This window comes from Ceratotherium simum, chromosome 35 (assembly GCF_057802395.1).
Source record: "Ceratotherium simum simum isolate JZ-2026a chromosome 35, ASM5780239v1, whole genome shotgun sequence".
Classification (NCBI taxonomy): domain Eukaryota; kingdom Metazoa; phylum Chordata; class Mammalia; order Perissodactyla; family Rhinocerotidae; genus Ceratotherium; species Ceratotherium simum.
Window position 1 is genome coordinate 32,336,539 of NC_141934.1, and position 21,781 is coordinate 32,358,319.

The following is a 21,781-nucleotide window of genomic DNA, read 5'->3' on the forward strand; positions in this document are numbered from 1 at the left end:
AGCCAGACAAGAAGATGGGAGCTAGAACTCAGATCCACCTCCTCCAAGGGAAAACAGTAGGGGTTTTTATCTAGGGTTTTAGGTAGGGGAGGGGGAGCAAGTGCTGGGTTTTAGGTAGGGGAGGGGGAGCATGTGGCCTTGTTGGTTGGCACCTTCCCATCAGCCTGTGTTGGCCTTGAAGACTGAATTTCTTTTCCCTTGACTGTCTGGACTTTTATGGTTAGTTTTCATCTTCAGCCTGCATTTGGTCTTGTGAGGCTGAATCTTGATGTCTGGACCTTGACTTCCTGGGATAGACAGCTCACTCATATACTAAGGAGGGACAGACAGACCTGGTTAGTTTTGAACCAGTTGATTATGCTGAGTATGCACAGCTGAAGTTGGCAAAGCTTATCTCAAAGTTTTTTTTCTCTCCTTCTAACCCAGGGGAGATTTTTTAACCTGAAGAGGTTTCAGTTTCAAAACTTTTAAGTTTCAAAATGTTATTCCTCAGTGTCAAAAATGTTATTTATGGGCCGGCTCCGTGGCTTAGCGGTTAAGTGCCCGTGCTCTGCTGCCTGCGGCCTGGGTTCGGATCCTGGGCGCGCAACGATGCACCGCTTCTCCTGTTATGCTGAGGCCGCATCCCACATACAGCAACTAGAAGGATGTGTAGCTGTGACATACAACTATCTGCTGGGGCTTTGGGGGAAAAATAAATAAAAATCTTAAAAAAAAAAAATGTTATTTATGTTAACATGTTATTATGAATCTTTGAGTTATTAAGGTGTAAATTAGGACTTTTACCATTTTGGAAAAGCAGAGACCTTAGAACACTTTTATCTCAATTTATATCACTCCTGCCTTTGTGCTATTGCTGTCAATTATTTTAATTCCCTATATTATTTAAAGCCTGCAGTGTCCCCGCCCACGTGCTGGAGAGCCTGAGCTTCTCTGCGGCAGCATGCCCCATCCCGCCGCCGGCAACCCCCCCGCCCCCGGCGGCGGGCCACCGCGCGCGGGAGGAACTCCCGCAGCGCCTTCTGGGAGTTGTAGTTCATTCTGCCTTCGGGTCGCACTGACGCATTTCCTGTGCGTCCCTAACGGCAGCCATTGGCTCCGCTCAGGCTGGTAGAGCCCTGTTGGGCGGTTGGCGTCCGTCGCCCGCCGCGGTGACCCCAGCGGGAGCGGGCTGACTTCGTCTGCACCGAGAGCTGTCGCCGAAGCACCCAGGGCGGGCGCCGCCAAGTCAAGAGCGAGGAGAGCCGATGTGGCTGCAGATCCGGGAGATGGAGGCAGCCGGTCTCCCGCGAGTCCCCGCGCTGCCCGTTCAGGGGCTGCGGGAGCCGGACGCGCCGAGTCCGTCCACTTTGAGGGCGGCGGGACGGTACAGACTGGTGTAGCCTCACTCCCTCCTGCCCGACCGGAGCAGTGTCCTAGCCGGGCCGCGTGTGTGTTGGGGGGCGGGGGCCGCGGGGCTGCGTGAGGGCGGGAGTCTCAGCTGCGCGGAGGCGGGCGCGGGTCCTCGGACCCTCCGGCTGTGGGCCGGAGAGTCCCTGCGTCGGGGCGGGCGCGGCGGGGACCGTGTCCCTCACGTTCTCTCTCCTCCGGCAGCCCCTGGCTCCTGCCGCCCTCCGCGGGGCGCACGGGACCGACCGTGGGGACGGCCGCCAGGGTCCGCACCGCCGCCGTCTGGGTGAGTGGGGTTTCCCTTGCTTCTGAAAAGCTGTCCCCGAACGCTAGCTTTCCATGTCTTCCGGAGTCGGAGCTTGCCGTGGGCTCCCTCTCCCCACCCCTCTGCCAAGCCGCTGGGCCGCCTTTAGAGAATGTTAGACCGTCCAGAAATGCTTCCTGTCATCAGACTTTTAATTTACTCCTTCCTTCAGTCACTTTTCTGTCAATCTTGTACGCCGAACTCTTGAGTTCAACGAGGGGTCTTTCAACTTTTTCAGCGTGTATTTACTCATTGTGTTTTATGTCTGAGATCTTGGGGCCTCATTTGGGAAATTATTCACTTATTCAGCAGTTTTGTTTATTGTCTTTTGTTTGCTGAACGCTGGGGCAGATGCTGAGTGCAAAGACAGGGTGTTCATGGTCCCTGCCTTGGAAGAGCCGTGGTCTGGTGGGGGTGGTGGACAAGAAGACGTATAGGGACAATGACGAGTTGAGAGGTTCTCTGAGAGCAGGCTGTGGACGTGCATGGGGGACACACGGCAGAGGGTCGGTTGGAAGTAGGGACACCCCAAGAAATGCTTCAGAGATTAATAAGAGATTCTTAAACTGAGGTTTGAAAGGTGAATGAGGTGAACAAGGGACTGAAAGTCAGCCTAGGAAAAGGAAGCAGTGTGCAAACTTGAGAGGCTTGAAATGACCTAGTATGTTGGTCATAGGACCATAGGTCATAGGTCATAGGCCTAGGATTGCTGAAATGTAGAGTTTGGAGTTTTGTAGATGTGGTGATGTGGAGTCTATGTTAAGAAAGGAGGCCAGAGGCATAGGTAGAGACCAGATAGGTCATAGAGAGCTTTGAGGATCACATTAAAAACTTGGATTTTTATGCTCTAGGGGAGAGAGACTTACTAAGTGTTTTCCCAAAGGATTTTTGGTTGGAACAGTCAGTAGCAGGCAAGAGAAGACAAACGTTTAAGTAAACTAGTGGTTTTGAGGAAAGAGATGTTAAAGAGGCAGAAGCAGCTGAATTTGGTAACTAGTTGGGTGCAGGTGGTGAGGGAGCCGGAAGAGCCAGGGGTGACTGCTGGGGTTCTGCTCTGTGGGCCTGGGTTGGGAGTGGTACCATTCCCTGAGTCAGGAAAGACCATCAGAGTTGTTCTGGGGTGTGGGTGGAGATTTCAGTTTTATATGGATTGGACCCTCCAGGTGCTGGTGGGCGGGTGGGTAGGCATGTGTCTCAAGAGAGAGGTCTGGACGGGTTACACTGATTAGGTGGTGTTGGTTCGCAAACTGGTCCTGTTACATGGAGGGCAAGGAGAGACTGGAGAAAGAGACCACTCCAGATTGGTAGGTGGCAGGTTTGTTAACCAAGGGAACTTAAGAGGCTTGTCTTGGGCAGCCAAAAGACAAGTAGATCTCCGCACACACCTGCCAAATCTTAAAAGTTTACATAGAGGTCCTAACTGGGTTCAGTCACGTCTGCCATCCACATGGTCTCAACAACACCTTACTCTTTCAAAGCTATGTCCTTGGAACAGCTCCCACTGTGGGAATGGTAGGCAGAGTGCACATTCCGAGGACAGGGGAGGGTAAGGAGCCTCTGACTGCCCGGGTTGCCTGGCAGTCACGTCCTCTCGATGACCTCCTCCGACAGGTATGGCCAAATTAGCTCAAGGAGAGTGTGTACTGTGAGAAGAGGACTGAGGGCAATGCTCAGGGAATGACAAAGGAAGGCAGTAGAGGAGGAGCTGGAGACTGAGATGGAGCCCAATAGAGGTGAGAGAAGAGGAGAAACTTGTGTTTCAGAGTTAAAAGAAAAGAAACCTGAAAAGTGCTTGCCATGTGAGACACCCCAGGGAAGTCAAGTAATATTAGGTCATAAAAGTTTACGTTGGATTCAGTGGTGATGGTAGTGGTGGGTGTTGCTGGTGGTATTTCCAGAGCAGAGTGTGAGTGTGTATGTGTGTTGGGCAGGGGAGGAAGGTGGAGGAGGGGGTAGTGGGAACAGCACGTGGCTGCAGAAGTGCAAATGAGGCAGTAAGACAGTGATACAGACTTAATCAAGATGCTCTGTTGTGATGGGAAGATAGTGGTCGCTTGAGGAGAATTCAGTAAGGTACCTTGGTACAAAGTCAGTCTAAAAAGCAATAAGTTTCCTATTGTAAATATTATCTATTTAGAAAATATAATGAAAAATTATCCTATTTACAATGGCAATAAAAAAGGTAAAATAACTACAAACCTAAGAAATGCAGAGAACTTACACAAGTTTTACAACTTCGATAATACTGGTGGTTAACATTTATATAGTGTTGACTATGTCCCAGCTATGGGTCTAAGTGCTTTACAGATACAAACTTGAATCCTCACGGCAGCCTCTTGAGGAAGGTGCTAATGTTAGCTCCGTTTTAAAGATGAGGGAAGTATGAAAAAAATTTGTCATAGATCACACAGCATGTAAGTGTACATCTAAGAACTGCTTTGTATGTTATATCCTTTCAGCCCATCCGTGAGTGGGGTCATCTACATTTAGGAAAAAGCCCAATTTCTATCATTCCCTGGTGACTGGGCCACATCCATCCACTCTGCCCACCGTGCGGCAAGGTGCCCAACAGGTGATCTGTGAAGATCACACAGCATGTGAGTAGGAGAAGACAGAATTCAAACCCAGGCAGTCAGGCTCCTGGCTCTGAGTTCTTAACACGACAATATACACTCTCCAAGATAAAGAACATCCTGATACGTGCAAACCGTATACTTGGATTTTTGAAACATTTGTTCATTTTTTCATTCTCCAGATATTTACTGAGCACACTATGTGCCAGGCCCCCTTCAAGGTCCCGGGCATGTGGTAGTGAGCAAGACTGACAGAATCCGTACCCTTGGGGAGTTTGCATTTTAGTGGAGGGAGACAGATGACAAATAAACGATGAAAAAACTGACTCACGAGTAAAAAGAAAATGTCAGAGTTGTGTTATACATGGCATGAAAATTGGTTAACGTGAAAGATTGGGTGCTTGTGCTGGGCCCCGAAAGTAGTTACTGTTTACCCACAAAGGATAGCTTGTCAGCTCCTTGAACCCAGGTGAAAGTGACGAAAGCAGGACCAGTTAGGTACCTTGCCGTGCCCTGGGCATAGTGGGGTGTGTGGCCTGGTCTCCGGGGAACGATAGAAACTGGTTTTTTCCCTAAATGTAGATGACCCCACTCAGGGATGGGCTGAAAGGATCTAATATACAAAGCAGTTTTTAAATGTACAACAGAGGGGCCCCTTTCCCATGAAATATACTCGACTCATATTCTGGGTGTCCCCCGCTAGGGATTAAGGGTGATACCAGCAACTAGAAGGCTATATGGTGAGCGTGTAAAGGGAGGCAAGCGTTGGAAGTGATGTTTCACGGAGGCCTGTGAGCCCCTCAGTCTCCCTTTCTTTTCTCTGAGGATGCTGAGCACTTATTGAGATGTTTTGTTTTTTCACTTGCTTTTGTTGTTTTACTACTTTCTACCGTTGACATTTCCCCTCTTAAATGTGTTGTTACAAATTCAGCTACAGTGAATCTCCATTCCTAGGGGCTTGGAAAGATTTTCCCTCTCCTCTCATGTAGGGGTTGACTTATTTATATCAGCAAACCTTATTTCCCCTTGTCTCCAGTCCAGGGGCAGGGCCTCTGCCCCCATGGACCACTGTCAAACACTATCACCATCACCACATGCTAATAGCGTAGTCTGTAGTAGAGTGATCTGGCGTTCAAGTCTGACGTGAGGTGGGGCGTTAGGGAGGGAACGGAATCATGCTAGAAAGGGGCTTTTCTGAGAAAGGTTGTCCAGTGCTCCTGTGCATATGACACTGTATATCTTCAGTGTTCCCCAGACTGACCCTCTTGAGGAATTACAGGTTAAAATGCTAATTCCCTGGTAAAATTTGGCAGTGTTCATTCATTGGTTACTTGTTCAAAACTCACAGCCCTTATTAAACACTTGTTTATATATTCCACGTACTGGGTAGGCACTGAGGATACACAGGCCTCAGAGAGCTGGCATCTTCCAGGAAGTTCAGAGAAGAGGCAGAGGAGGGGCGTGCAGATGGCCGTGGGATTAGAGCTGGGCCGTAGGGAAGCCCAGGACACTGGCAGGCACACTCTCAGAGCATCTGTAGATTAGCCGTGTGAAGGGGAGGGAGAGGACGCAGGCAGAGGGAGCACCTTGTGGATGCAGGTGCTGCTGGCCATGGGGAGGAGGGGCGTGGCAGGGACGGTCCTGGAGCAGCAGATAAGGCCTGACTGCTCTGGTCCTGTGGAGTCTGGGCGCTGCCCTCAGCTGTAGGAGCTTGGAGAGGAGAGGTGATGTAACGGGGTGGCCAGTTTGAATCTCAGCCCACCCCTCTTTGGCTGACTTTGAGCAGGCTACTCATCCTCTCCAAACAAGCTTAAAATTATATTTTTCTGATGAGTTGAGCCTTTAATGATTGTGGAATCACCTTTGTTTCCAGAAATTCTTTTTAGCCTTTAAAGCCTGTTTTATGTTGATATAGCTATGTGAACTTCCTTTTGGTTAATTACTTGTTATATGTTTTTCTTTAGGTTTTGACCCTTTTGTATCTTTATAGTTTAGATGTGTCTTTTTTAAACTGCGTACTTGTTTTTTTAATTGTCTGTCATTCTTGGTGTTTTAAGTGGAACACTTTGTGATTAATGTAATTATTGATGCATTTGGGTTTAAATCTACCATCTTACTGTATACTTTCTATTTGCGGTACCTGATCTGTTGTTGTTGTTGTTGTTGTTGTTGTTGTTGTTTTGGTGAGGAAGATTAGCCCTGAGCTAACATCTGTTGCCAATCCTCCTGTTTTTGCTGAGGAAGATTGGCCCTGGGCTAACATCTGTGCCCGTCTTCCTCTACTTTTTTTATTATGTGGGACGCCGGTTACAGCAGGGCTTGATTAGTGGTGCATGGGTCCGTGCCCGGGATTTGAACCTGCAAACCCTGGGCCACTGAAGTGGAGCACGTGAACTTAACCACTACGCCACCGGGCTGGCCCTTGATCTGTTTTTTTTTTTCTTCTCCTCTCTTAACTTCTTTTTGACTGATAATTTTTTATTCTTTTTCTCTCTCTACAGGAGTTTTGGAGTTATACACATTATTTATTGCTTTGAATTTTTTTTTAATTAAACTTTTTATTTTGACATAATTTTAGATCTTAGAAAAGTTACAAGAATAACATAAAAAATTCTTGTATACTCTTCACCCAGATTCCCCAAATGTTAATAGCTTACTACATTTGCTTTATCATTTTCTGTCTCGCTCTCCATTCCCTGCTTCTTCCTGTTTTTCTCTCTCTGCACACACACACACCTGCACGCATGTGCAAATACACACTTTTTTTCTTGACTGTTTGAAACAAATTTGCAGACGTGATGTTACTTTACCCCTAAATACTGCAGCTAATCTTAAAAACCAGAACAGTCTTTTACATAACCAGTGAATCAGGAAATTAACGTTGATACAATACTGTTATTTAATCTACAGGTCTTATTTAGATTTTGCCAATTGCTCCTTTATAGGAATTTAGGAAATATCCTTTACAGGAAAAGAATAACTTGAATCATGCATTGCATTGGGTTGTCCTGGCTGTTACAGTTCCTGAGTCTTATTTAGTCTTTTATGACATGATGTTTTTGGAGAGTACAAGCCATTTTGTGGAATGTTCCTCGGTTGGGGTTGTGTGATGTTCGTTTTGATGAGTTTCAGAAGTGACTATGTCATTTGTCTCATTGCTGCTGATGTAAACTTGATTCACTTGGTGAAGGTGGTGTCTGCACTCTCCACTGTAAAGTTACTCCCTCTTCCCTTTGTAAATAAGTATCTGTGGGGAGATACCTTGAGACTAAATAAACAAACACTTTCTTACTCTTCTTATTCCTCAAACTTTCAGCCACATTTAGCATCTATGGATGATTCTCGTCTGAATTAGTTTTTATTATGCTGGTTGACAAGTGAGTTTTGTCTAATTCCCTTATTCCTTCTGCATGCATTAGACAGCTGTCTGCTATAAGAAAGAGCTGTGCCTTCTCCCTCATTTTTCACTTGCTTTCTTGTTTCTTCTCAGACTCCACTGAAGTTTATGATAGACCTTCTCAGTTTGTCTTTATGTCATCTACTCTCTTCTGTGTTTTCCATTTTTTTCTCTTCCTGCTACTTTCGAGATAATTTTTTCTATTTTGTCTTTAGGTTTACAAATTCTTTCTAACCTGTTATTAAACATATTTTGGTTAATGTGTCTTTTTTTTCATTTCTATAAATTTTTTTTAGTTCTTTTTCATATATGCTTGCTAAGTCATTTGTGCAATTCCTTGCCAAATCATTAAAGCTTGCGTTTTTCTCCTTGAATGTAATAAGATGTTTGCCTTACAGTCAGTGTCCATTAATTCCAGCGTCTGTTGTCTGGGGTTTTCTTTCTGTTTGTTCTTTCGTTAGTTCTCGTTCATGTTGTCTTGTTTTCTGAGAGCTTCCTTATCTTGTGTGCTGGTTACTGTACTTGGAAAATTCTTCAAAAGAGGGGTCGGCCCCATGGCTTAGCGGTTGTTTGCGTGCTCTGCTACTGGCGGCCCAGGTTCGGATCCCGGGTGCGCACCGATGCACCGCTTCTCCAGCCATGTTGAGGCCGCGTCCCACATACAGCAGCTAGAAGGATGTGCAGCTATGACATACAACTATCTACTGGGGCTTTGGGGGGAAAAAAAGAAGGAGGGTTGGCAATAGATGTTAGCTCAGAGACGATCTTCCTCAGCAAAAAGAGGAGGATTAGCATGGATATTAGCTCAGGGCTGATCTTCCTCACAAAAAAAAAATAAATAAATACATAAAAAAAAAGAAACACAAAATTCACCTGAGTAAATTAAAAAAGAAAAAGAAAAGATGTGCATATAGTTTTGAATTTTTTCCATCTGTTTTTGAGAACTGTCAGTCCAGGACAAATTTATTCTCATTTTAGGGGTTGGATACAAGCCCCAGGCTGCAGCACTGCATGAGGCTGGCCGACATTTGCTTCACTCGGATTCTGAATTTGAGGTGTGCTGTGGTCCTAGCTTTTTAGAGTAAGAGCTTTATGTTAGATGTAGCATTTTGGGCTGGCATTGGGTTTTGATTTTGTTTTTTGTTTTTTCCATGCTACAAGGTAATTAGAATAAAAGTTCGTATTTTCTAAAATGAGCATTAACTGCAGGGCAAAAGTAGCTTACATGCTTTCCTACTTCTCTGAGGTTCCAGTCTTTCTTAGGTTTTGACTTGATTATTTTGTTACTACATTGTCAACTCTTTGTTACTTTTTAGAACATTTTTCAAATTCTATAACCAGCATCTTTAGTTGTTTTACCAGAAGGCTTGGTTTGAACACCCGAGCCAGCTATTCCTGGACATGCAGTCTGCTTCAGTGTTCAAAGGCATGTTCAGACCTCAGCTCTGTCAGTTATAGAGCAAGTTTCTTAATTTGTCCAAATCTTGACTTCCCACTTCCTAGGGAAGTTGTGAGGATTAAAGGAAACCATTCTTATCAAGCACTTGGTTCATTGCCTTGCACCAGAATATACTCAATGAGTGTTGTGTTCAGTAATTTTAAATTTCTGATCTAGACAGTATTCGTTCATTATCTCATGAAGTCCTCCCAACTACCTTATCATATATGTGCTACATTCCTAAATTTTTTTATAAAAAAAAAAATTTCAAATACAAAAGTGAAGGGATATAAAATGTAGTTTCATCTATCCATTACCCACTTTCAAAAATTATCAAAATTTTGCCACATGTTTGATCTATTCCCCTCTCCCTGTTTTAACTGAAGTATTTTAAAGCAAATTCAGTCCTCATGTCATTTCAGCCCTACATACCTCCTTATGTGTTAAAGCACATTTTCGTATATAACTACAATGCCAGTATCTCACCTAACAAAATAGTTCCTTGTTATCATGTAGTACCTATTGCATATTCAAATTTGCATTTCCCTTGTTAACATTGGCAAGTTCAAATCGAAATCAAACAAGGTACACACTTCTTATTGTTACATACTTTAAGTCTCTTTTAATCCAGAGTACCCCATCTTTCTGGGTTTTTTTCCCCATTGATTTTTTTAAAGATGCTGAGCCATTTGTCCTATAGAATATCCCACATTTTAGATTTATCTCTGTTTCCTTGTGGTAGCATTTAACTTGTTGCCTGTCACCAGTATTTCCAGTAGACTGAAATTTAGCTTTAAAGGCTTTTGCATTCATTTATTTACGTTTCTGGCAAGAATACTTCATAGTGCTTTGTTTTGTCACCTCAGGAGCACGTCTGTCTGGTTGACTCACTCTATGTGATGTCAAGATTGGTTGGGGAGTTCAGTGGTGATGGTGTGGTGTTAGTGGTGTCAAGTTTCCCATCACCTGTCTCTAACGGTTTTGTCTGTTAGTGATCTTCCCCTCAGCCATTTACAAAGCATCTTCCCCAGCATTTACAAAGTGGTGCTTTTCTAGTTCTATCATTCTTTCCGTATTTATAGTTGGAATTTTTCTGTAAAGAATTTACAGAATTCTTCTCTAAAAAAGAACATTTCTTCTCTAAGTAAAACTGTTTGGTTACCCAAAAATACAATTTGTATGGGAATGGCAGGATACATGCTTAGTTCTTTCCCTTTAGTTGCCACTTTTCACTGAGGAGTTGATGCCCTAGTTATATCCATTGGTGACAGCAAAGGTTTTTGTGTTTGTGGTTTTTTTTGTTTTTTTTTTTTTGCTGAGGAAGATTAGCCCTGAGCTAACATCTGTTGCCAATCTTCCTTGTGTTTTTTGCTTGAGGAAGATTTTCCTTGAGCTAACATCTGTGCCAATCTTCCTCTACATGTGGGTCACTGCCACGTGTGGCTGATGAGTGGTATAGGTCCGTGCCTGGGATCTGAACCCAGGAACCTGGGCCACCGAAGCAGAACACACCAAGCCAGCCACCATGCCATGGGGCTAGCCCCGGATTTTTTTTTTTCTTTTTGTTAATTTGAGTATGATTAAGAAACTCATAAATCTTAATATAGTCAGCCAGTTTGAATCAATTACAGTTCTTATTCTTTTAGAGGGTTACATTGTCCCAACTTTGGCTACAGGGACCCTCTTCAGCTTGGCTCTGAGCCCTTTTGAAATGACGTTAGTCTTAGCTGGCCTCCTGGCTTTTGGGCCCCACAAGACATTCTAGGCTCATTTGAATATTTCCCGTCCCTGATATGTAATCAACCTTTCCTCCCGGGAACCTGATACCTTTGAGTAGGGAATGTGCTTGGAGACCACAGTTGATACTGGAATGTCATTGCTTGTAGGCTGTTTCAGTAGGTAGACCTAGGAATCTTTGCAAAGGAAAAAAATTATGGTTCATATTGATATTTCCAATTCAAATTACAGAGTTTTCACTTTAAAAAAAAATTACTCTTTTTTTGATGGAAGTAATCCAAGTGTACACCAAAACATGAATGGATAAATAAAATGTGTGTGTGTGTGTGTGTGTGTGTGTGTGTGTTATGTACACAGTGGAATATGATTCAGCCTTAAAAAGCAAGGAAATTCTGACTCATGCTACGACATGGATGAACCTTGAGGACATTATAAATATGTTAAGTGAAATAAGCCCGTCACAAAAGGACAAACACTGTATGATTCTACTTATAAGATTCCTAGAGGAGTCAGAATCATAGACAGAAGGTAGATAGGTGGTTGTCAGGGACTGGGAGTAGGAGGAGAACGGGAAATTATTGTTCTGAAGATACAGAGTTTCAGTTTTGCAAGATGAGAAGAGTCCCGGAGGTGAATGGTGGCAGTGGTTACGCAACATGTGAATGTACTTAATTCTACTGAACTGTATACTTAAAAATGGTTAAGATGATAAGTTTTATGTTATGTATATTTTACCACAATTAAGAGTTTTATTTTTTTTTTTTTAAAGATTTTATTTATTTTATTTTTCCCCCCAAAGCCCCAGTGGATAGTTGTATGTCGTAGCTGCACATCCTTCTAGTTGCTGTATGCGGGACTCGGCCTCAGGATGAACGGAGAAGTGGTGCCTCGATGCGCACCCGGGATCCGAACCTGGGCCACCAGCATCGCAGCGCGCGCACTTAACCACCAAGCCACAGGGCCGGCCCAAGAGTTTTAAAAAAAGACGAACTTTGACTCTTACCTCACACAATATAAAAAAATTAACTCATTATGAAACACAAACTTAAATGTAAGAGCTAAAGCTATAAAATTTCTAGAAGAAAACACATGGGAGAATATTCTTCACCTTGGGTCAGGCAAAAGTTTTAAATATAACTCCCTTTGTAGATTGTGCTGTTGGAGTTATAAATTGGACTACACCAAAATACAAACTTATGCACTTCAAAGTTACCATTTAGAAAATTAAAAGACAAGTCACAGACTGGCAGATAATATTTGCAAATCATATATCTGTTACAGGAATATATCCAGAATATATAAAGAACACTTACTCAGTAAGAAGACAAACAACCCAGTTAAAAAAATGGGCAAAGGATTTGAACGGATACTTCACCAAAGAAGATATATAGATGGCAGATAAGCACAAGAAAAGATACTTGACATCATTAGTTATTAGGGAAATACAAGTTTATATCATAATGAGGTACCACTTTATACCCGCTAGAATGGCTGTAACCCAAAAGGCAGACAGTAAGTGTGGACAAAGATGTAGAGAAATTGGTACCTTTATAGACTGCTGGTGGGAATATAAAATGGTACAGCCACTTTGAAAAGATTTTGGCAATTTCTTTAAAGTTAAATATAAACTTAACATACAATGCAGCAGTTTTACTTCTAGAAATTTATCCAAGATAAAGGAAAACACGTTCACACAAACACTTGTATGTGAATGTTCATATGAGGATTATTCATAGTAGCCCAAAACTGTAAATAATGTAAATGTCAGTTAACTGGTGAACGTATAAACAAAATAGAATACTATTCAGCAATAAAAGGAACAGACTGTTGGTACACGCTGTAATGAAACTAAACTTCAAAAGCATTACGCTAAGTGAAAGAAGCCAGACACAGTATCTAGTATGATTCTGTTTATATGAAATGTCCAGAAAAGGCAGGTCTATAGAGACAAAAGCAGAGAATGGTTGAGGGTGAGAGTGGCCCTTGGCTTCAGAGGAGCACAAGGAATCTTTTTGAGTCAATGGAAATGTTGTAAACCTGGATGAGATGATTGTTGGAAAACTATCAATTTACTAAAAATCATTGAAGTTAAAAAAATTAACTCTCTTTTTGAAGAAGCTTTATTGAAGTATAATTTATATACCATAGAATTCACCCTTTTAAAGCATGCCATTTAGTTATTTTAGTATTCAGAGTTGTACAATATCACCACTGTCTAATTCCAGAACATTATCATCACTCCAAAAAGAAACCCTGTCCCCATTTGCAGTCACTCTCCCTTCTCTCCTTTCCCTATCCCCTGGAAGCCATTAACCTACTTTGTGTTTTAATATATTTACCTATTGTGGACATTTCATATAAATAGAGTCATACCATAGGTGGCCTTTTCTATCTGGCTTCTTTCATTTAGCATAATGTTTTCAAGGTTGCTTTGTGTTGCTCTCAGGTTATCAGTAATGATGCTATCGACCAGGAATGTTGGGGGCACTCACCTTGGCCCTACTACTATTGAGCCCCCACAGACATTTCCCTGACTGGAGCCAGTGTTGTGGCTGGCCCGGCCCTTGTGGTTCTTACTGTGATTGCAAGACGCACCTCTGCAGCAGCCATCAGAGAACTTTAAAAAAATGAGGTTTATTACTCACAGGTCCTGGAGAATACATGGCATACCCAGGGCCACACAGGAAGGTCATGGGTAGAGAGAGAGAGAGAGCACACACGTGCATGCACGGACCTGGGGTTCTGTCTTTAGTGGGGTCGAGGGTGGGATGCCTTGGGTTTCTCAGGTTCACTTTTTTTTTTTTTGTGAGGAAGATCAGCCCTGTGCTAACATCTGCCAATCCTCTTTTTTTGCTGAGGAACACTGGCCCTGGGCTAACATCCGTGCCAATCTTCTTCCACTTTACATGGGACGCCACCACAGCATGGCTTGCCAAGCGGTGCATCGGTGCGCGCCTGGGATCCAAACTGGTGAACCCCGGGCCGCCACGATGGAACACGCGCACCCAACCCCTTGTGCCACTGGGCCAGCCCCCCTCAGGTTCACTTTTATTGGTGAATTTAAAATATATGGGCACTATGGAAAACAGTATAGTGATCCCTCCAAAAATTAAGGATAGAACTACCATACGATCCAGCTGTTCCACTGCTGGGTATTTATCCAAAGAACATGAAAACACCATTGCGTGAAGATACACGCACCCCTGTGTTCGTTGCAGCGTTATTCACAATAGCTGAGACTTGGAAGCAACGTAAGTGCCCATCAAGGGACGAATGGATAAAGAAGATGTATATATACACAATGGAATACTACTCGGCCATAAGAAATGATGAAATCCAGCCATTTGTGACAACATGGATGGACATTGAGGGTATTGTGCAAAGTGAAATAAGTCAGAGGGAGAAGGTCAAATACCATATGAGCTCACTCATTAAGTAGTAGATAAAAGCAACAACAAACAAACCATAGAGACAAGAGATTGGATTGGTGGTTACTGGGGGGGGTGCAAGGAGGGCAAAAGGGATAATTAGGCACGTGTGTGGTGATGGGTTGTAATTAGTATTTGGGTGGTGAACATGAGAACATGATGTAATCCATGCAGAAATAGAAGTATAATGATGTACACCTGAAATTTATACAATGTTATAAACCAATGTTACCGCAGTAAACAAAAAAAAATTTTTTTAAATAAAATAAAATACATGGGCGGTAATTAAGGCAGAGGAAGGGAAAAGCAGGTCACTCAAGGGAGCAGTTATCTGTGTCATCCAGGGCTTTCTACAAGGGGAGCTTCATGGGTGGGCAGCCTGGCTCTTTATCTAGTTGTGTAGCTGGCATGTCTGTCCAGGATGGATGTCTTTGAAATGGATGCCTTGTCAGTCAAAAGCTTAATGTCAGGCACTTTTACTACAAAGTTCATCTGTGTAGTAGCATTTATCAGTACTTGATTCCTTTTTATGGCTGAATAACATGGCTTTGTATAGATATACCACATTTTGTTTATCCGTTCATCCATTGATAGACATTTAGGTTGTTTCCATTTTTTGGCTGTTGTGAATAATGCTGTTACGAACATTTGTGTACAGGTGTTTGTATGTACATATGCTTTTAATTCTCTTTGGCAAATTCCTAGGAGTGGAATTGCTGGGTAATAACAGTAGTTCTGTGTTTAACATATTGAGGAACTGCCAGACGGGTTCCAAAGTGCTTGCTCCATTTTACATTCCCAACAGCAATGTACGAGGGTTAAAAAACCTCACTCTTGCATCTTCTTGTCATGTGCTAGGTATCTTGGTTCTTAACATTAATGTAACTGTCATATCCTACAGTGTACATAAAATAACAATTTATTACTACTAACAGGGATACTAAATGAAATTCAGTATGTCTTTGTAGCTCATTTTATCCAAGGAGTACACAAATACCAGATGTTAAGGTCACTTAGAAAAATTATTGTCTCTTGTAGTTTTGTTTCCAATTTGATAAACGAATGTATTTGTTAACATTTATTTTCAGCTTTAGGGATTGCCCTCCCTCCTTTTTTTGATCATGTAAAATATTTACATGATTCAAAAATAGAAACTGGATAGCAGGGGCCGGCCCTGTGGCTTGGTGGTTAAGTGCGCGCGCTGCAATGCTGGTGGCCCGGGTTCAGATCCCGGGTGCGCATCGAGGCACCACTTCTCCGTCCATCCTGAGGCCGAGTCCCACATACAGCAACTAGAAGGATGTGCAGCTATGACATACAACTATCTACTGGGGCTTTGGGGGGAAAAAATAAAAATAAATAAAATCTTTAAAAAAAAAAAGAAACTGGATAGCAGTGCATTCAGACAAGCCTTGCTTCCATCTCTTCTGCCCTATTCTTTCCCTCCCCCAGAGGTAACCGTTTTTACAGTTTCTAGTTCATCTTCTCAGTGATTCTTTTGGAAATATAAGCACACACGCTCATACCTGACCTGACTCAGCGCTAAGCCTTGTCAGGAAGTCCGGTGTTTCCTAGAGTTCAACATGCCTCGTCTTCTCATGTGTTTCTCTCAAATTTACATCTTGTGCTTTGTTGTTAAAATAATTTCTGAAAGAAGCTTCCTCTGGACCTTCCATCTTACTGTCTAATAGCCTCTCTCTCCTCCCTGCTCTCTCCTTTCCCTCTCGTTCTCTGAATCTCCTCTCTCTCTCATCCCTCTCACTGCTTGAATCTTTTTTCTCTCTTTCTGTGCTGATCAGTTGGGTCTCTGTTTCTAGCAGCTTTCCCTCATAGTGAAGATCTCTGCTTCTGGAAGTGGCTGTTGGCCAGGAATTTCTCAGATGCTCATGTTCTGAGGTGGCCACAGCACGTTAGGTCACTTAGTGACTTTGGGAATATATTTTTTATATTCCTGCACCTCTGAGCCTTAGAGGCATTGCTCAGATTCCAGTCGGGGGAGGTGCTCTCCTGTCGAGGGTGCACATTTATTGGTGACTTTGGAGATGTGCAGCGTGTGGCCCCTCAGAATCTTCCCTCACTTGGCGCACTTCCTCTGAGGGGAACTGCCCTCTGTAGTTGGGTCACATCTGTCTGTATCCTGGGGTTCATGAGTAGACCCTGCCACCTAGATTTTGTTTGTTTGTTTTGGATGTCTATGGGCTTGTTCTTTTACTCTTCTGGTAGGTCTCTTTTGGTTTCATTGGGAGTTTTGGGGAGATGAAAAAACTACACTGCTACCCTGATCTCATCTTACTCCCAGTGTTTTAACAACAACAAAACATCAGACCCAGTGAGAGAGATTAAGTGAATTGTTCATGGACGTCTAAATAGTGAGAGAAGAAACTCTAACTGAAATGGAGACTTTTTTATTCAAAATCTGTAACTCGTGTACACCCTCCCAAACAGAGTTGTTTATTTCTTAGTATCGGGCATTGTCTTCTTGTTTAAGTGGATGCTGGGGACGGGGGACTGTCGTCAGTGTGCTGGGTTCCCCATTTGTGTTTCGTCTTGCTTCTGCCCTGCAGCGGCATTGACCACAGTCTGCAGAACACATGGCCTGGCCTCATGTGAATGTGTTTACTAGCAAAAGAGACCAAGGTTGGGGCCCAGAGGAAATATGCCACTAAAGCGAGTTTTTTCTTGAGTCTACAGGTCCCACCTCTCCAGGAGCAAGACAATTCGTGCAGTAGGATCAGAAAACTCCAAGGTCAGGAATCCATCCTGGGTCAGGGGACCGCTGACCAGAGGCCTCCCCCAGGAGGACCCTGGCAGAGGCACAAGAGTCACAGGACAGAGCAGGTTCTAGAGTGGCTGTTTATTTCCCAGGAGCAGCCGAAAACCACCAAGTCCCGGGTGAGTTGCTTGTTTATTTATTCCCACTTATTTTCTTTGTTACTTTTTTTTTTTGATGGGGAGAGCGATGGGGGATCCTTAGGCCTCACCTCAATCCTGTTATATCAGGCTCTTCATTTTAACAGGAGTCAGTGATTCATGCACATTAAAGTTTAAAACAAACTTGGTGCCAAATCCATATTCAGATTTTGCCTGGAGTGTTTCTTTTACCTCCAATATTTTGTTATGAAAAATTTCAAACACAGGGCAACATTGAAAGTATTTTACAGTGAACATCTGTATACCCATCGCCTAGAACTTGCCATTAACGTTTTACTACACTTTCTTTATCCATCTTTCCATCCCTGTGTGCATTCATTAACCCATCTTATTTTTGATGCGTTTCTTGATAATAATCAGACATCAGCATGCCTCCCTCCAAATACTTCAGTATGCATAGCATTAGCTATTGTTCAGTATTTGTTTACTTTTTTTTTTGGCTTTTCATTTGGTTAATGCTGTCTTTTGATGAACAGATATTTCTAATTTTGACTTATTCTGGTTTGTAAATTTTTATCTTTTATTAAGTGCTTTTTGTGTCCAATTTAAGAACTTTTTTCTTACCCAAAGCTCGTGAAGATGTTTTTCTTTGTTATTATTTTACCTTTCACGTTTAGATTTATAATACATCTAGAATTAATTTTTATGTTTGGTGTGAGTAGGAGTCAAGATTTTTCTGTTTTTTAGAGGAAGATTCACCCTGAGCTAACATCTGTGCCAATCTTCCCCTATTTTGTGTGTGGGTTGCTGCCACAGCATGGTTGCCAATGGGTGGTGTAGGTCCGCTCCTGGGAACTGAACGCAGTGGTGCTGAAGTGGAGCACAGTGACCTTAACCACTAGGCCATGGGTCAAGACCCAGGAGTCAAGATTTATTTTTTTCATAGAGTTATCTGATTTCCCCAGTCCTACTGAAGTGATTGACCTCTACCTATGGCTCTGCAGTGCCACCTTTGTCATATATTGGGGGTCCATATATATGGTTTGGTTCATAATTCTTTATTCTGTTCCGTTGGTCTACTTTTCTATCCTTATTCCAATACCACACTGTATGTATAATAAGTCTTGGGGGCCGGCCCAGTGGCGCAGGCGGTTAAGTGCGCACGCTCCGCTGAGGTGGCCCAGGGTGCGCACAGTTTGGATCCCGGGTGCGCACTGCCAAGCCATGCTGTGGCAGCATCCCATATAAAGTGGAAGAAGATGGGCACAGATGTTAGCCCAGGGCCAGTCTTCCTCAGCAAAAAAAAAAAAAAAAAAAAAAAAGAGGAGGATTGGCAGATGTTAGCACAGGGCTGATCTTCCTCACCAAGAAAAAAAAAAGTCTTGATATCCAGATGCTTCTGGTTTTTGGTGATTATGAATGCTATCAACATTCATGTGTGGGCTTTTGTGTGGAAATGCATTTTCAGATCAGGTGGGTAAATAGCTAGGAGCATTATTGCTGGCTTTTATGGTAAGACTATGTTTAGCTTTGTAAAAAACTGTCTTCCAGGGCTGGCCCCGTGGCTTAGTGGTTAAGTGCACACGCTCCGCTACTGGTGGCCCGGGTTCGGATCCCGGGCATGCACTGACACACCGCTTCTCCAGCCATGTTGAGGCCGCGTCCCACATACAGCAACTAGAAGGATGTGCAACTGTGACATACAACTATCTACTGGGGCTTTGGGGGAAAAAATGGAGGAGGATTGGCAATAGATGTTAGCTCAGAGCCAGTCTTCCTCAGCAGAAAGAGGGGGATTAGCATGAATGTTAGCTCAGGGCTGATCTTCCTCACAAAAAAAAAAAAAAAAACTGTCTTCCAAAGTGGCTGTGCAGTTTTGCATTCCCACCAGCAGTGGATGGCAGTCCCTGTTGCTCCTCATCCTGGCCAGATCTTGGTGGTGTTAGGTTTTTAAAAATTTTGCCATCCTCATAGATGTGAGGTGGTATTTCATTGTGGTTTTAAGTTGCATTTCCCTATTGGCTGTTATTATTGAGTATCTTTTCATATGTGATTTATTCTCTGTGTATCTGTGGTGAAGCAGCTGTTCAGATATTTTCCCCGTTTTTTAATTGGGTTGTTCTCTTGTCATTGATTTTTAAGGGTCCTTTACATATTCTAGATTCTAATCCTTCAACAGAAAAATGATTTGTAAATATTTTCTCCCAGTCTCTGGCTTGTCTTTTCATTTTCATAACACCAACTTTCACAGAGCAAAATATTTTAATTTTGATAAAGTTCATTTTATCACTTTTAATTTCCTAAAATGGATTGTGGTTTTGGTATCATATCTGAAATCTCATTGCCCAGACCAAAGTACACAATTTTCTCTTATTTTTCTCTAGAACTTTTATAGTTTTAGCTTTCACATTTAAGTCTATAATCCATTTTTAGTTAATTTTTGTATAGGGTATAGGGTATGTGTTTAAGTTCATTTATTTATTTTTTATTTTTATTTTTTTTTGTGAGGAAGATCAGCCCTGAGCTAACATCTGATGCCAGTCCTCCTCTTTTTTGCTGAGGAAGGCTGGCCCTGAGCTAACATCCGTACCCATCTTCCTCCATTTTATATGGGATGCCAGCACAGCACGGCCTGACAAGCGGTGCATTGGTGTGCGCCCGGGATCCGAACCTGCGAACTCTGGGCCGCCAAAGTGGAGCGTGCGCACTTAACCTCTTGCGCCACTGGGCGGCCCCTAAGTTCATTTTTTGTGCGTATGGATATGCAAGTGTTCCAGCACCATTTGTTGAAAAGATTATCCTTTCTCCATTGAATTACCTTTGTGTCTTTGTTAAAAAAAAAAAAAAAATCAGTAGACAATGTTTGTATGGGTCTATATTTCTAGGCTCTCTTTTCTGTTCCATTGATCTTTTTTTTTTTTTTTTTAAGCCTTTTTTTTTTTTTAAAGATTTTATTTATTTATTTATTTTTCCCGCCAAAGCCCCAGCAGATTGTTGTATGTCATAGCTGCACATCCTTCTAGTTGCTGTATGTGGGACACGGCCTCAGCATGGCCGGAGAAGCGGTGCGTCCGTGTGCGCCTGGGATCCGAACCCAGGCCGCCAGCAGCGGAGCACGCGCACTTAACCGCTGAGCCACGGGGCCGGCCCTGTTCCATTGATCTTTATGTCTAATCTTTTACCAGTGTCACACTATCTTGGTTTTATAGTAAGTATTAAAATGGGCTAGTGGGAGTGCTCCACCTTTGTTCTTCAGAATTGTTTTGGCTATTCTAGTTTCTTTGCCCTTCCATATTAATTATAGAGAGTTTGTGGATAGCTACAGAAAAGCTTGCTATGATTTTGATTGGAATTACAGTGAATCTATGAATCAAATTGGGGAGAATTTACATCTTAAAAACACTGAGTTTTCCAATTCATGAACACAGTCTGTCTTTCCATTTCTTTAGGTCTTTGATTTTTTAAACCACTGTTTGAGGTTTAAAGCATGCAGATCCTGCACGTATTTTCTTTTATCATCTTAACCATTTTTAAGTGAACAATTCAATGACATTAAATAAATTCATAATGTTGTGCAACCATCACCACCATCCATCTCCACAACTCTTTTCATCTTGTAAAACTGAAACTCTATATCCATTAAAAAAGAACTCCCCATTCTCCCCTCCCCATAGCCCCTGGCAACCACTGTTCTACTTTTTGTGTCTCTGGTTTTGACTAGATACTTCTTATAAGTGGAATCATACAGTAGTTGTCTTTTTGTAACTGGCTTATTTCCCTTGACATAATGTCCACAAGGTTCATCCATGTTGTACACACACTGCAGGATTTTCTTCCTTATTAAGGAACATAATGTTGTATGTATGTATACAATATTCCTTTGTGTGTATATGCCACATTTTGCTTATCCATTCATCCATTGATGGACACTGGATTGCTTTCACATTTTAGCTATTGTGAATAGCAATGCTATGAACGTGGATGTACAAATATCTTTTTAAGACCTTGCTTTCAATTCCTTTGGGTATATACCAAGAAGTGGAATTGCTGGACTATATAGTAATTCTATTTTTAACTTTTTGGGGAACCACCATACTCTTTCCCATAGCGGCTACACCATTTTATATTCCCACTAAGAATGCACATGTTCCAATTTCTCTGCATCCTTGTCAACCCCTGTTATTTTCTGTTTTTTTGATAGCCATCCTAATGCATGTGAGGTGATATCTCGTACTTTTGATTTGTGTTTCCTTAATGATTAGTGATGTTGAGCATCTTTTCATGTGCTTATTGGCCATTTGTATATCTTCTTTGGAGAAATCTCTATTCAAATTCTTTGTGCATTTTTGAAATAGGTTTTTTTTGTGGTTTTTGAGTTTTGTCTATATATTCTGTATATTAATTCCTTATAAGATATACGACTTGCAGATATTTCTCCCATTGTGAGTTGCCTTTTTACTCTGTTGATATTGTGTTTTGTTGCAAAAAATTTTTTAATTTTCATGAAGTCCAATTGGTCGATTTTTTTTCTTTTGTTGTCTGTGCCTTTTGTGTCATATCACAAAAGAAATCATTGCCAAATCCAACATCATGAAGCTTTTGCCCTATGTTTTCTTCTAAGAGTTTTATTTAGCTTTAGGTCTT

At 42.4% G+C, this 21,781-nt stretch overlaps 1 protein-coding gene across 3 annotated transcripts in view; it reads left to right on the plus strand.

Annotated features, from left to right (window-relative positions):
• Positions 1-1,077: 1,077 nt before the first annotated feature.
• ZNF268 (zinc finger protein 268) overlaps positions 1,078-21,781 on the plus strand; it is a 40,159-nt gene continuing 19,455 nt past the window's right edge. For 2 of the 3 annotated variants that reach the window (XR_015549840.1, XM_087423536.1), the window contains exons 1-3: positions 1,078-1,366; positions 1,594-1,675; positions 16,958-17,158. Coding sequence is in view for 1 of the 3 variants with exons in the window: in XM_087423536.1 (XP_087279662.1) it covers positions 1,248-1,366; positions 1,594-1,675; positions 16,958-17,158 (402 nt within the window). In the remaining 2 variants the exon portion in view is untranslated. Of the gene's footprint in view, positions 1,367-1,593; positions 1,676-8,613; positions 8,719-16,957; positions 17,159-21,781 lie in introns of those variants that run through there. The other variant, XM_087423538.1, reaches the window with a different exon arrangement.